At 45.4% G+C, this 15,280-nt stretch overlaps 1 protein-coding gene across 3 annotated transcripts in view; it reads left to right on the top strand.

The window, feature by feature from the left end:
• Nucleotides 1-3,594: 3,594 nt before the first annotated feature.
• Nucleotides 3,595-15,280, top strand: part of LOC144723597 (protein ELYS-like) — a 28,663-nt gene continuing 16,977 nt past the window's right edge. The window contains exons 1-15 of one of the 3 annotated variants that reach the window (XM_078602459.1): nt 3,595-3,796; nt 6,278-6,452; nt 7,131-7,423; nt 7,703-7,883; nt 8,723-8,951; nt 9,076-9,192; nt 9,308-9,392; nt 9,518-9,662; nt 10,258-10,393; nt 10,878-11,062; nt 11,660-11,721; nt 12,343-12,471; nt 13,062-13,152; nt 13,883-13,972; nt 14,908-15,048. In XM_078602459.1, coding sequence (XP_078458585.1) covers nt 6,332-6,452; nt 7,131-7,423; nt 7,703-7,883; nt 8,723-8,951; nt 9,076-9,192; nt 9,308-9,392; nt 9,518-9,662; nt 10,258-10,393; nt 10,878-11,062; nt 11,660-11,721; nt 12,343-12,471; nt 13,062-13,152; nt 13,883-13,972; nt 14,908-15,048 — 2,005 coding nt within the window. In that variant the 5' untranslated portion in view covers nt 3,595-3,796; nt 6,278-6,331. The other 2 variants (XM_078602457.1, XM_078602458.1) reach the window with 2 other exon arrangements.

The raw sequence follows: 15,280 nt of genomic DNA, 5'->3' as shown, positions 1-15,280 counted from the left end.
CCTTGTGCTCAGCAACTGTAATAATATATAACTAGAATAAACGTATACAAGATAATTATTCAAATTCTGCTCAAGTTTAGAGAACATATTTCCCAGTTCAAAAAACATTACAATTTCCATTTCACATCAAGTGTCCGAAACAATTGCAGGCCACGTGCGCAGCGAACTCAGCGCACTGATTGGTCCGGCCATCGGCGGGAAATTCAAAAACGGCCAATCAAAAGGCGCCCTGTGAAGGGTCGATATCAGAGACTTCAGATTGGTCACCGATGACGGGCAAAATACATACTCTTAGGTTTCTTCGGTAAAGTCAAGTCACGTAGGTAAAAAATAATACTTTATTTATTTATTTATTGTTTACATACGTGACTTTACCGAAGAAAGTGATTTAATTGATTTATTTTCATGTATTGTTATTTTATTATTTTTTACCTACGTGACTACCGAAAACACCTAAGTATGAATCCTTGCAGTCACGAAAGCTTCAAATCTAGGGCAAAATACATACTTGAATATATTTGATTTTTTTTTTATCTACGTGACTTTATGAAAAAAAACAAAGAGTATGGATCCTTGCAGTCACGAAAACTTCAAATCTAAAAAAAAACTATTTTTGTTCTCTCGGTAAAGTCACGTACTTAGAAATAAAATAAAAACAAATCACGACGTTTCGATTGCAACACAAGCAATCATCATCAGGTGGGAAACCCACAGCAAGAAATGTTTTTTTATTTTTTTTCTAACTCCGTGACTTTACCGAAAGAACCAAAGAGTATAGATGCCTGCAGTCACGAAAGCTTCAAATCAAGATTGGGCAAAATACACTTGTGCGTGTTTTGACGCGGCGGCATAGAAATACAGTAACAACGATGGATTATGTTGCACGGGCTATACGCTGCAATCTCTATTTTAATACTGTAGATAAATAATAAACCTTTTAACAGGACCCTGCGGGGTGGGCTGGTAGGAATAATACTAATACCGGTACAGGGATATCGACCGCACGCACACGCGCACACACGCGCATAAACGTACACACGCACACACACACGCACACACACCGCACGCACACACACATACATGCACGCACGCACACGCACACGTAATGAAGTTGTGTTGCTACGCTTCCAGTTCGCCGTGAATAACGATCCGAAGCCCAATAGCGCCCATTCATCACGCCGCTCGAGTGGGCCGGACACGCACACACGCACGCACACACACGCACACAGTCACACATATACACACACGCACGCACAGACACGCACACACACGCGCATACACACGCACACACACGCACGCACGCAAACACAGACGCACACACACACGCACACACACACACACACGCGCGCAGGGGGAGCGGGCGGCCATCTTGTCGGACGGACGGACGGACAAACGGACGCGGACAAAAGGTCGGACGATATAATCTATTGGTGGTCTGGTCCACTTCGTTCCTACCAGTAAAAGATTACCTCACTAAAGCAGATTATTTTGAATGGAAAGATATCAGTGTTTTCAAATTCGCTATATACTCTGAATAGCCAAGCTAGAAAATGTCTGGCGCAACTTAGCCAAGTTCAATATTACCAGCCTTGGATTTTCACTGCTGGATGAAGGCCGAGAATGAGCGGCACGTGATAGCTAACGTCTCTTACATTATGTACTTATACTGGTAGGAACCTCCTGGTTACACCAGCCCACAGGGGATTATTGTGTCCGTCGTGCAGGGAGGGGCTGGGTGGGGAGGGAGGGGCTGGGTGGGGAGGGGTTGGGTGGGGGGTGAGAGGAGTGGGGCTGGGTGGGGAGGGGCTGGGTGGGGAGGGTGGCGGGTGGGAGGAGTGGGGCTGGGTGGAGAGGGGAGGGTGGGGAGGGGCTGGGTGGGGAGGGTGGGGAGGGGCTGGGTGGGGAGGGTGGGGCTGGAAGGGTGTGGGAGGGGTGGGCTGGGTGGGGAGGGGCTGGGTGGGAGGAGTGGGGCTGGGTGGAGAGGGGAGGGTGGGGAGGGGTTGGGTGGGGAGGGTGAGGAGGGGCTGGGTGGGGAGGGTGGGGAGGGGCTGGGTGGGGAGGGTGGGGACGGGCTGGGTGGGGAAGGTGGGACTGGGAGGGGGTGGGAGGGGTGGGGCTGGGTGGGGAGGGGCTGGTCACTCCGTGGTGCCCTTATAAAACTCAACGTTTAACCTACTCACGCCGGCTTGTGCCCGCCCTCACAGTCGGGCATACAGTATTTGCGGAATACACCACGCCGCCGTTGACCCTGGCCATTGACCGAGCAACCCAACGTTCCTACCAGCTCCTTCCGCAGGAATGTGTTCTTATGCTATCTTCACTTATCCTCCCCATTTGCCAACCCGCACAGACCATTGTGGTGAAGTATGGTCAAACAACTGGATGTGTGGATAGGTCTTCATCCAAATTTTGACTTAAAACTTTAGTGACTGCAGGAATTCATATTATTTTGTTCTTTCGGTAAAGTCACGTCCATATAATAATAATAAACAAATAAAATGAATAAAAATGAAGTGCGTTATTTTTATTCCACTTATTTTTTACTTATTTTATTACTGAAAGAACCAAGAATAAATCATGTACCCGATTATAGACTGCTAGTATGCTGAGTTTAATAACCATTGCTAGTCTACATTATAGACTACCAGTCCACTCACCAGGCTTAACCATTACTACAGTCTACACTATAGACTGCCAGTACACTCACCAAACTTAAGAACCAGGCTGCAGTCTACATGAATGGTTTTTAGTTTTTTATTACTGAATTTTTATCGTTTTTATTTGTACAATATTCACTTTATTTTTTATCATCATGTTTCTATCTACGTGACTTTACCGAAAGAACCAAAGAATAGGTCTTCATCCAGCAGTGGACCAATTGCGTGACGTCACTACAAAGCTTCACCATCACTCGACGCGCATTTGAAAACTCAATCTGGCGCATGACATCATTCACCAGTTGCGTGACGTCACGACTAAGCTTCACCACTCGCCGCGCGTTTGAAAACTCAATCTGGTGCATGACATCATTCACCAGTTGCGTGACGTCACGACCAAGCTTCACCATTCGCCGCGCGTTTGAAAACTCAATCTGGTACGTGCCATCATTCACCAGTTGCGTGACGTCACGACTAAGCTTCACCTTCACTCGCCGCGCATTTGAAAACTCAATCTGGTACATGACATCATTCACCAGTTGCGTGACGTCACTACAGTACTGAACTCCACCACCTTACTCTTAGGTTTTTTCGGTAAAGTCACATAGGTAAAAAAATAATAAAAATAAAATTTAAATAAATGAACATAACTAAATTAAATCACGACGTTTCGGAAGCAACACAATCCTCCGTCATCAGGTGTAACTGCTCCAGTAAAATTACCACCACCTTGCCGCGCGTTTGAAAACTCAATCTGGCGCATGACATCATTCACCAGTTACGTGACGTCTCTCCAATACTGAGCTCCACCACCTTGCCGCGCGTTTGAAATCTCAATCTGCTACATGACATCATTCTTCGTCAAGGACCGTCAACTCTTGCGATGTGACGTCACCCCGTGGCCGTTTGACGTCGCCACCAATCCCCGCCTCCACCCCCCCCCCACGTCCGTTTGAGTGGAAATGGCGGCGAGTGCGAAGCGCGGGATGTGCAATAGCGGGAGCTGGTGAGCAACAGCAGCAGCATCAGCAGCAGGAGGAGGAGGAGGCGACTCCGTGAGCTGGGAGTGCGGCCCTAGCACAAGCTCAAGCTGCTCCCCGCCCGCGTTCGTGGAGACGCGTCTCTTGTCCCTTCGCTTGGTGAGCAGCAGACGGCGTGTGGAGAGTCTCTTCCCCGCACGCCCCGTGCCTCTTGCCTCGCTCGTCTAGGCCGGGCGGGCCTTGGGCTCGGGCTTCGAGCTCCGGACAGGGCTTAAAGTTGAACTTGGGTGTGCGTTGACGAAGGTGGTTCTTGTCGGAGGGACGCGGTCGCCGTCGGCAGACGCCTCTGCGACCCCCGCGGTGACGCGAGGCGGTGGTTTCTGCGAGAGAGGCCTAAGTAAGGCTTGGGACGTGCGATTCTTAGGCTTCAATGGCTCCAACTCCTTGACTATTTAAATTCCATTTCGATTGCAGGGCGATCAATGTACAGGCCCACAGATGATTGTCAACGGGCGATTGAATTCTGTGAAAGCAATATAGCCATGCCTTGTAAATATTGTGTTAAGAATAGATCATTTTTATATTTGGAGGCTTGTTTCGAATTAAAATGTTTGCAAGTTTTTTTTCCACAAAATGTTGAATGGGGGGTGTCTGCAAATGATGAATCATGTATAATCGCATTGGTGCATACTTGTTCTAATTGCAACGAGTCTGGCCGGGCATCACTTCTTCCGGAGCGCCATGGGGTTAGAGCACCATCTTAAAACATAATAAAACAATTCTCACAAGTGAGAATTGTTTTATTATGTTTTATTTTTATTATTTTATTACTTCCCTTCTACGTGACTTTACCGAAAGAACCAAGAAGATGAATCCCTGCAGTCACGAAAGCTTTAAATCGAAAATTAGAGCACCAGTTTGGGGAAATTCGACCCATCATCGTTCTTCTGGGGTCGATAACATAAATCCTTAACTGCAGTCAGAAAGAACCAAAGAGTATGGTTGGCCTATGGATAGACTCCTTCGACAAGGTCGTAAACATGTGGAGTTTGCACAAGTCGAGCATGGGAGACGCTTAAGTATATCAACGATGTGTGCCGTTTGTAAATAAAAGTTTTTCTTTGTGTCCCGTTATTTTACGTAACGTACCGGTGTCTCCATCGATATGGCAAGTCGATGTTCTTTCCGCTATCAACACGTGGATCTTTTCATGAGTTGATTCATTACTATGATTTTTCCACTGCGGTTAATAGCAGTGAACCTTGCATAACTGCAAATATTCCTAAAGTCAGGTATCTATTGACTTAAAGCTTTCGTACCTGCAGGAATTCATATTCTTTGGGTCTTTTGGTAAAGTCACGGAGATAGGTTCAAAGAAAATTATATTTTGTTATTTTATTTTCTTTGAACCTATCTCGGTGATACTCTTTGGTTCTTTCGGTAAAGTCACGTAGGTAGAAATAAAATAAAAATGACTTTACCGAAAGAACCAAAGAGTGGATTCCTGAAGTCACGAAAGCTTCAAATTTATCTCCGTGACGTTACCGAAAGACCACACAGAATATCAGGTATCTTTATTATAATCAGCGGTACTATATGTAGTGGTTGATTTGGGGTTGACGCAAACGGAAATGATTACCTTTCATTTGAAACGCCGAATCTGCCCAGTTTATTTGAGTTAAAAGAAACCCGGCTTACGGCAAACCACGTGGCCTGGCCGTAACCCACACGGAGTACCGCATCCACTTTACTTGTGCAATGTGACAGTTTTCTCGCATAACGGGTCTCGATTGGTTTCAGCATTGTTTTCTTGTCTGTAACAGTATTTGTTAAATACGCTTACCAGTCTGCTGCTGAACCAGAAGGGCTAGTCAGGTTCATGGTGTATCTGCTGTACCAAATTCTGGAGGAAGAAGGTCTAGTAGGTGTGCAGGCTGGACGACTAAAGTGTGTATTTTCTTGTGGTGAGACAGACATTTGATAGGTGTATTTTAGACCCTGCTGAGATGTCTCGTCTTAGGCAATTTAGCATTGTTGTGTATGAACCCACAGTCCCACCAGTGTTGGACTGCATCTTAAGTTGTGAGCGTGCACTTACTAAATGGCAAAGCTGGGCTTAAGACTCCCACCTCCCCGTGTTTATTGTGTACAGTACTGCTCGTGGCTACAGATTTAGTCTTCATCACTGATTCGTGCATTGTATGATGACCAAATGTACTGTGGATGTTTGTGTTGAGAATCGAGCCTGGAGAGCATTGCAGTGGAATGAGTTCTGTGTTAAATGTGCCTTGTGTTCTGGAGGGAAGAGCTTGCTGTTGTGCTTAGTAAGACAGGTTTGGCCACAGGCTGCTTAAGTCATCCCTATAAATTTACTCAACGCGTGAAGTAGTGACTGTTTAAAGGAGCACTGTGCAACATTCCCAGCCACAAATTTTGTTATAGGTACAGTGCCCCTTTCACCAATCCTCACTGGACAGTGTGTTGAAATATGGTCAGACAACCCTTATTATTGACATGACATTGGGATGGAGACTTCGCAGAGCCATTAGAAACAAGTGAAGTGGTAAAGCAGGTGCTATGTTTGATACCGTGAACAATCTCTTGTGTGACTAATCCCAACAAAGTTTTGGTCTGTTGCAGCAATAAGGCCAGATTAGTGCTAGAGCCAAGGCGTCTGGGCGGCCTGCAGGTGGCATGAGAGAGCTGCGGGCGCGTACCAGCAGCGGGCTGCTGCAGCTGAGTGCGGGCACCCGGCTCGCTCTGGGCACTGACGAGAGCACGCATGGAGCCCCTCTGCTGGGACAGTTTGCAAAAGGTACCCACGCGCATAGTAGCCCTTGCACATCACATTCAGCTGCCTCCTTACTGCAGAGCAAACTTTCTTAGGTAGGATTCCACCTACTTGCAAATGTGGATTACGGTAGTTGTGGAATACAGATATTTGACATGCGTGTACCCGTGTTGATATTTACTTGCACAATTGTATAAAAATGGATTTTGTGATCTTTGGACTTTAACACACGTATAGGATATGCAAAATCAGTAATTGATGTTGATTTAGTAATAATTTGTAAATAAGCCATAATATAAAATACCCTTAAAACCCTCACGTGGTCTGAAGGCTAATTTTCAGGAGAAACCTACATCAGGATGTTTGGCCAGTTCCCTTTCAAGGAGTGTTTTACATGTGGGAGAGAACTTACAGTACCTACAAAGAAAACACACATAATTGGGGCTAACACTCAAAGTCCACGCAGATGAGTTTCAACCATCCACTTGCTGTACTGCCATCACCTGGCCACCTCACAACTCAATGGGTATGCCATTCTCAGATCTGCATGGTCCAGCAACGCTTACCTCCAAGGTGCTGGATTACTGGCAAGCACCACCACAGTGGCTCAGCCTGTGAGGAAGTTACACGCATGTCCTGGCTTGCACCCTGTAACTTCCGGCAGGAATTGACTTGAATGGCCATGTTTATTTTCTGCATCAGATGTGGGCGTGAGCTGGCTGGCTCGCGGTGCCGTGCTGGAGGTGTTGAGCCCGCGCTCCGGTCAGCGGCTGTCAGCGTACTGCTTCTCGGGGCCCAGCGGGGAGCTAGCCGTGTCGACCGTAAAAGGGCTGACATGGGCTGGCGGGCGCTACTTGCTTGTGGGGCTAGAGAATGCACAAAGGCACGAGGGGGTGGCAGGCATTGGTGGTGAGGAGAGCGACTGCTCAGGCATCGTGTGTCTGTACGACCTGGGAACATCGCGCGTGACTCGTGCCATCGAAGTTCCTGGCAGGGTGAGATTTCTGCTTTTGTGTACCTTGTATATCTTTACATGCATCGAATATCTTTCCTTTGCAAGTGATGAAGAATGATGCTGATGACGTCATCTTTGGTGCCATTAAAGCCTGCGCTTAATACACATTTTTAGCCTCGTGTGTGGAAGATTTTTCCACGAACTGCTCATTTGTATGTGAATAATAAAGTGAAGCGATAATCCATAGATTCAACCATAATTTCAGGAGTTGATAGTTGTGGTTCTACATCTCTGTCCTTGGCTCAAACGACACCTGTAGGTGAAAGCCTTGGAGGTGGTGAGCAGTAGCGGCGGTGCCGATGCCTCCACGCAGCACCTGCACCAAGACCTGCGATGGCTGTTCGGGATCGTGGCCGTGGCTACCTACACGGGGCACGTGCTCCTGCTCGACTTGTGCCTGGACGACATGTCCGATGGCAGCAGTGAGGGCGACCCAATGGGTAAGAGGACAATGTTGGCTTGTCTCCATTTTCTTACGGCAAGGTTTCCCATGCTGCAGTTTTCAGGACCCACAACATGCCACCTTCCTTTGCCAATCTTCGTTCAATTACAAATCGAGTCGTTGCACTCTCTGTTACATGAGATGCATGATTTAAAGCTTTCGTGACTGCAGGGATTCATCTTCTTGGTTCTTTCGGTAAAGTCACGTAGAAGGGAAGTAATAATAAAAATAAAACATAATAAAATTTATTTTATTATGTTTTATTTTTATTATTTTATTCTACGTGACTTTACCGAAAGAACCAAGAAGATGAGATGCATGCTTACACAAACACAGCATGTCTATATTAATTTAAATTGGCACTTGTCATGGAGAATACAAACACAAGCAATCTATCTTGCTTTGAATTGACACCGAGTGGCACATACATGCACAATGTCACTTGTGTTCCATTTAAAACGTGTTCTGCATCATGTGGAATGCATGTGCACGATCTCTAAATTTTAATCATTCTTTATGACATGGATGTGTATCAATCATCGGACACATGCAGAATGTAAGAACTTCATCTGTGAATGAATGGAGAAGATAATTTAAATGTAAGGGTGCACTGTGCTAGGTAGCAAAGAATAATGTTGGGGGGTGATTTTTACTGGTAATAAGATTATCTTTTTTTTGTAAATGCAGCAGTTCAAAATGTATTATTCTTTCAATGATACACAAATACCACTGAACATTTTTTAAAAATTGCGAGCAGCTGAATTTGTGAATAGTTTATCTGAGAACAGGTGAAGTTTTTCCCTTGAACACCTGTGGTTTTTTTGTGTGTCTCTGCAGGCCTCGAAGCAGTTTACGTATCAGCAACGGGGTTGCCAGGGAAACGTGAGTCCGCTGGCAGAGAGGGGCGGCACATTGGCTTGCAGCTGTGCGGCCCAGCTGCCTCGGCAGCGAGGGGGGAGGCTCGCGTTGGCTCAGCCCTCCTGTACGTGCAGCGCACCAATCAGCTGGTAGCTGGCTTCTCCGATGGAAACATGCAAATCTGGAACCTCGCCACGCTCAAAAGAGTGTGAGTATTGAATGAATGCTTGCATTAGCTTTTTTAGCTATATGCGCTTTGTCGTATGAAACAAGGTGTGTGCTCATTTAATGGGCAGTTGACTTAGCTCCTTGCTTTCTTCTTTGTTAAGCAGGTATCACACTCAGGTGGATGGAGGTACAATCCCTGTGAGTGCCTTTGCATTCCAGGAGCCAGAGAATGATCCACGCAACTGCTGCTACCTCTGGGCGGCACAGTCTCTGCCCGACGTGTAAGTAGTTGCGTAGCATTTGTACTCTAACATAGGATTGGTCTCAGCACCGGTACTTTGCGCAAATTACAAAATGCGTGTGTGCAAACTCAAATTTATTCTTCCAATTTTACAGGGATGGGGAGGTGGTGAGCTTGCATCTCTTCCAGATGCTCTTTCAATCTCGTAAATGCGTTCTTGGCGGCAAGGTCATCTATCAGGTGAGGCCACCCTGGTGAGAGTAGTCGTGCTATTCGGATGCAACGGCATTCAAGTTGCACTTCTCATCCGATCCAGAGGCTGACCCTAAAGCTTGCGGCATGTGCTGCGTTATTGGTGTGCACAGGGCCTCAAGTACTGTGAGGAGTGCTACAGTCAGGAGCTGACTGACCAACTATACCCTGCCCAGGGCTCCCCTGCTGGTAGCACCCTGCTGGGGTGCCAGGTGGTTGAGCGCTACCGGCACAGAGAAGACACAATTCTCGATGAAGGCACGTCGAACACTAACCATACGGATGTGGTTCTGTCTTCGTATAAGTGGTTTTTACTTCTGTGTTTTGTGTAGTTAACGGGTGTGCTGTTGGTTGATAGTCATGTTGCAATTCCCCTCAGGCCCTCTTTTGATCTGAGTTGATACATTGTTACGGTTTGGCATGACAATTCAAACACAATTTTTTGTCTTTTTAGTATCGTCTGATGAATTCATTGGCATATTTATAATTTTTTTCTTTATCAACTGATTGATATGTATACACAATTCAGTGCTTGTGTCAATGCATGAATCAGTACGTGCCTGCTAATAACGATGTTTAAAACAATCCATTGTTTTTTTACATTGTAATCCAATAATTGTCGTGATAGCGGCATTTTCTTTACTCATTGCAGGTTGTGAATTGTGAAATTATTTGAAGTGGTCCTTTTCTATAAGAACAATGTATATGTTATACCCCTAAAGTACATTTATGAAATGTAGCTTTGATGGTTTTTGCTCAAATCTAGTTTAGAGTTCATCAACATCTCCACAGTCCTGGAATAAGTGGTGAGTCAAGACACTAATGACGTATGCATACACCTCTGTACACACAGGAGCCTTCTCCCCTGACATAAGCGTGGCGGTGTTTGTGTGGGAGGCACATTCCTTCAGGGCCACACAGCCTCTTGTTTATCTGGGCATCTTCGACATAAACCGCTGGTATCACGCCCAGATGCCCAACTCCATCAGGTAAAACAATGACAATTTGAACAACAATCCCATTATTTGGTCTCATTTCAACATGCATGCGTACTACCAAGTCATACACTGTGCTTCTGCAAGATGCAGCATACGACTACGAGTTTTGGTGTTTTACAAAGGTTGTATCCTATAGATTAATTGTAGACGATTGGGAATAAATATTTTAAATGCCCCAAATACAATCAAAGGGTTGATTTCTCTACTAATTTCTAGATTATTACTTTTTACATGTCAATGTAGCTGTTCCATCTTCATAATGGTTTTGATCATTTCTATATCTTTTATTAAGATCTTGATTTTTGAGAGCTTGTATCATCTCATTGTAGATAACAATCATCATGGTGATCTGTATGTAATAATATAAAACATTGTTTTAACTAAGTGGGCAATGATTGACGACTTTGAATGTACGTGGTGTCTTCTGCACATTACCCATCCGTGCGTTCCGTCTTGGCGGCAATGCCCACCGCAGGCTGGAGGACTCCATGCAGGGCTGCAACTACTTCTCGCTGTGGTCGCTGGAGGCTCTGCGCGACGTCGCTGGGCCCTCTGCGTATGTGCTGCATATGCTGGCTCTGGAGCGCAGCTTCAGCCAGGGCGTGCCCACCATCCACCCGCCCCCAGAGCAATTCTACTCCTCCACCTCCTACACCTTTGGTACATGCGACTATCCTTTAGTTTATGAGACCTCCTTTACCAGTGGCAAAATATAGTAGTTGTTTTTTACCCTTTAAACTGGTACAAAACTGACACCTTTATACACCTTTTGGCGTCATCTGGTCCAACACCAATGGAGACTAGGCTCTAAGGAAAGCTGTCTCGGGTGTGGACCAATCAACTTCAAGGACAGTGCATATCATTACCATTATCAGAGTTGTTTCTTTTTGTTTGCATTTTGACTGCTTGTGTTGTGGTTATTGCAAACATGATGCCTTGTATAAAGGTGTCAGTTTTGTACCAGTTTAAAGGGTAAAAACCAACTACTATATCCTTTAGTTGTGTGGATTATATGCAATGTGGTGGCCTGCGGAATGTTTACTAATTGGTGAATAATTGACTTGGAAATAACAGGAAAGCATTTGAGTGCTGAAATGATATATTGATTAAATAGACAAATAACATTCCATTAAATAGCAGCCATTTAAAATGCTAGATGCCATGCGTATATCTTATAAAACGTGTGGAACCTGCTTAAAATGTTAAACATGCAAACGATTATATTAATGTACTGTCACTTGTTATTCGATTATGCAGATGTCACTTGCTTGATGAACAATGGAGTCGTGAACGTAACATGCCCAGGACTTCAAACAGAGGTGTGTTTTACAATTTAATTGAAAAAGCCACTCAACATTCATCATCATCAACAGCCATTAGGGATATCACAATATACTGTTTCTCCCTTGCCTTCCAGCCACCCATCCCCCCACTCCAGTTCTCTCGGTTTACACGGTATGGGATTGCCATTGCATGCAAAGCTGTATATTATTTTAAAATATCTCTCTTGCTCCATCTTATTGATTTCATTGGCTTACAAGTACAATTTTAATATAACCTGTATAAACAATATGGAATGTTTTCATGAGCATACTATTAATGTATTTTAAAAGGAGATACGATTTTAGTTGATGAATCATTACATGATTATCACCCATTGTCTCTCATTCCGGTTTTGTAGATAACTTGAAATATACAACTGCTGAAAACAATAATGTGTCTAAATAAGCAATTCGTTCAATGAAGAGTTCAATTGAGTAATAAAGAAAAATCAGTTGGCTCAAGATCCAGAAGACACTACAGCCCTCAAAGACCATGCTTGTGCACCCCTGATCTATCGACTGCTGGATCAAGGCTACACGCATCAGTCTAGTCGACTAAATAACTGGATTTGGGTAAATATTTAAGTGGGTGCTGTTTTCTCCCATTCCTGTGTACAGACCCTGAGTCATCTGAGCCGTGCGTTGCTGCTGACAGCCGAGGGGCTGCAGGAGAGCTACAGCCGGTGCCGAGTAGCCGGGCTTCTGCCCTCGCGGCTCGCCAACACCACAGCCAACAACCTTTCATGGGTACGCGCAGTAACCTAGCATGGTTGGCATGGGCCTCGGTGCAAAGAACAACGTGGGAGCTGTTTGCATTAAACCATCTCTCACCTCGTGGCTCCACGTGCCGATGGTCTGTTTCTCAGGCGCGTTTTCTTCAATGATGTAGACCAAGTTGTCTGTATCATGAGTGCATTTCACGTGCATGCACCCACTACTCAGACCCATGCGACTGCAGAACTTTACATTGCCATACCTCCCAAATCCGATTCGCAATCCCGCACTTCCGATTAGTACTCCCGCACCTCCAATTAGCATGGTTGGGTGTGTAGGGTGCGAAAGAAGTTACATATATGTACAACTATTGGTGACTGGGCCAAGACCATTAACTTGGTACACATGAGAACCTGGTTTTGTCATGACTTGCCGTCAGTATTCGAACCCCATATCTAAGTTTTTCCGGCCGAATTCTCTTGCGTGGTATTAGCCCCCTGAGCCCCACTCTTCTACGTCATTCAATGACTGTTATGGCATTGTAGCCATCATTGCGGTTGGTTCTTGTAGCGGATACCCCAGAATGCTGTGGAATGTTGCCCATGATGTGTGATATTTTCCAGGAGGAGAAAATGGAGGCTGTTCTTTCTGTGGCACTGAAGAAAGGAATTCTGGGAATGATAACAAGCTCCATACGTGCCTGGGCATCCGCAGGTTGGTGTTTTAAATTGTGTTGCAAACTACTGCTCTAAAAGCTGCGCCGAATAACTGTTTCAATGGTTGTCTTTCCAGTCCATAGTTTTAGAACACACTCTTGTGCGATGGTGAGGATTAACATGCATGCAATTGTCATTTTAAAAGCCCACTCAGTTTTTATTATCGCTGTGAGAGTTGCTTAAACAACTTACAATGTCCCAAATTGTATTTTTCCATTGTAAGCAAGGTAGCTATTGTCATTCATAAACATGACGATTACATCACTAATCATACAAATGGTTCTGCCTGTATCAGCCCACTGTTGGATGAATGCCGGCCGATGCTGTGTCAGTCATGGGTGGTTATTTGACGATACTTTTCCACGTTAGTCAGTGCAGGTTGGTGGAGTAGGTACCCAGGGCCGGTTCAGATGTCACATATCACTGATGTTAGCCATGGCTGGGAATACAACTTTGGCCTCTGGGTTCATAGCGCAGTACACTAACCACTCCACCACTCCACCTTTACATCTATTTATGTACTTAGAATATCGTCGAAGTTAAACGTGTTTGATGAACGTCTTGTTTTGTTAGACAGCTTACTTGGCTGGCTATAATTGTCAACTAATCCATTGATGTTTGGTTCTAAAGAAAGTAGGAGATGCCCCTCTGGTGTCGTGTGCCCGGGTGTGTTTAATAGCGGCGTGTAACGTGACTCCATTCGCACCTGTGCCTTGTCTTTGTTTCAGGTCAAGTTGAGTCCACGAGCAACCTTCGGTTCCTGTTGGATTGGACTTGGAACAAAGTGGTGTCAACCAAGGAAAAACTGGATCAATTATGTAAGCGTAAATCTTTTTGATATTCAATATGCCAGCGCTCGGACTCTGAAATTGCACGTGAAATATATGCCGGTTCAGGCGAGGCCAATGTTATTTTGCATTCTAAATCTTAAAATGCGCTCACCTGTTGGCGTTTTAAAATATGATATACGTAGCTAGCCTCTAAGTTCCGCATGGAGATTGTTTGACCATTCTTCACTTTGCTGGTTTGTGGTGAAGCAAGGACCCCAGGACTGGGTTGTCAGTTGCCTTTTTGTCTTGAGTGAGACGTGTGGACCTTGGATTGTGTTGCTGCAGCTCTTTAGGCCTTGATGTTATGTTCTACTTGTATCATTGTGCATTTATGATTATTCTAACAATTATTGCATTTGACCTGCTTTTGGTCAAAATCGTTAAAAAGCACATTCTAGGTCCCTCAGGGACAGTAGCTCAGTAGACAAATTGCAAACATTGCTCCAGTAATCTCTGGATTATAAGAATCGTGTCTGTATTTTAAAGCAATGGTTGGGTGAGTGAGCCTGGTTACACAGGAGGTGTTTGTGACTAAAGTCGTGTAGCTTAGTTGACACAGGCATCACGTGCAGCTTATCTAGCGGAGTGTCTTGTAATCCGGAGAATAGAATTTGGTGGGACTGTAAACACGTGTTTGTGGGTGTCTGTATGTGTGCGTTAGCGCGCTGCGCTATGAACCCAGCAATCCGGGTTCGATTCCCGCTCACGGCCAACACCAGTGACCATTTTCAGAACCGGTCTTGGGCCTCCCCTAGGTCGACTCAGCCTCAAATGAGTACCTGGTGCAGTGTATAAACATTGCCACTGGGGAGACGAAGGCTCCCCCGTGCTGTCCTTCACAGGTGCTCGCTAACAGCACTTGCCCCAACAGTCTCTTATGGCTATACAGGGGATCTTTGTTTGTCTTTGTTGTGACCCTGCAGGCTTGCCACTTTTTGACGGCTCATGCAACGCACTGGACCACCAGCGCATGCAGGCACTACACGGCTGCCAACTGGTGCTACTACGCCTGTCCTCCTTGCTCGGCTGCTTCCTCTCAGAGGCACCAGCCCTCCTGCCATGTGGTAAAGTTGCTTAATGCCACGCCTCAGAATTTTAATTCGTGAAGCCCATCCTATATAATTGTGGGTTGTTTTATCAAGAGAGTGGGCTGGTTTGGCCATTGAGATTTACAGAATTCACGGTTGCTTTTGATGTGTGCTTTTTCCACTTTTGTGAGAGATTGCTTTGGTTGAATATTGGCTTCATTACTGCCAAGTGCCATGGCTTTGATGTGCGTAAATAACAGGGTATTCA

The sequence above is a fragment of the Lampetra planeri genome, chromosome 18 (assembly GCF_965212315.1).
Source record: "Lampetra planeri chromosome 18, kcLamPlan1.2.h2, whole genome shotgun sequence".
NCBI lineage: Eukaryota > Metazoa > Chordata > Hyperoartia > Petromyzontiformes > Petromyzontidae > Lampetra > Lampetra planeri.
Note: the sequence above shows the minus strand (reverse complement) of the source record. Positions and strands in the feature narration are given on the sequence as shown.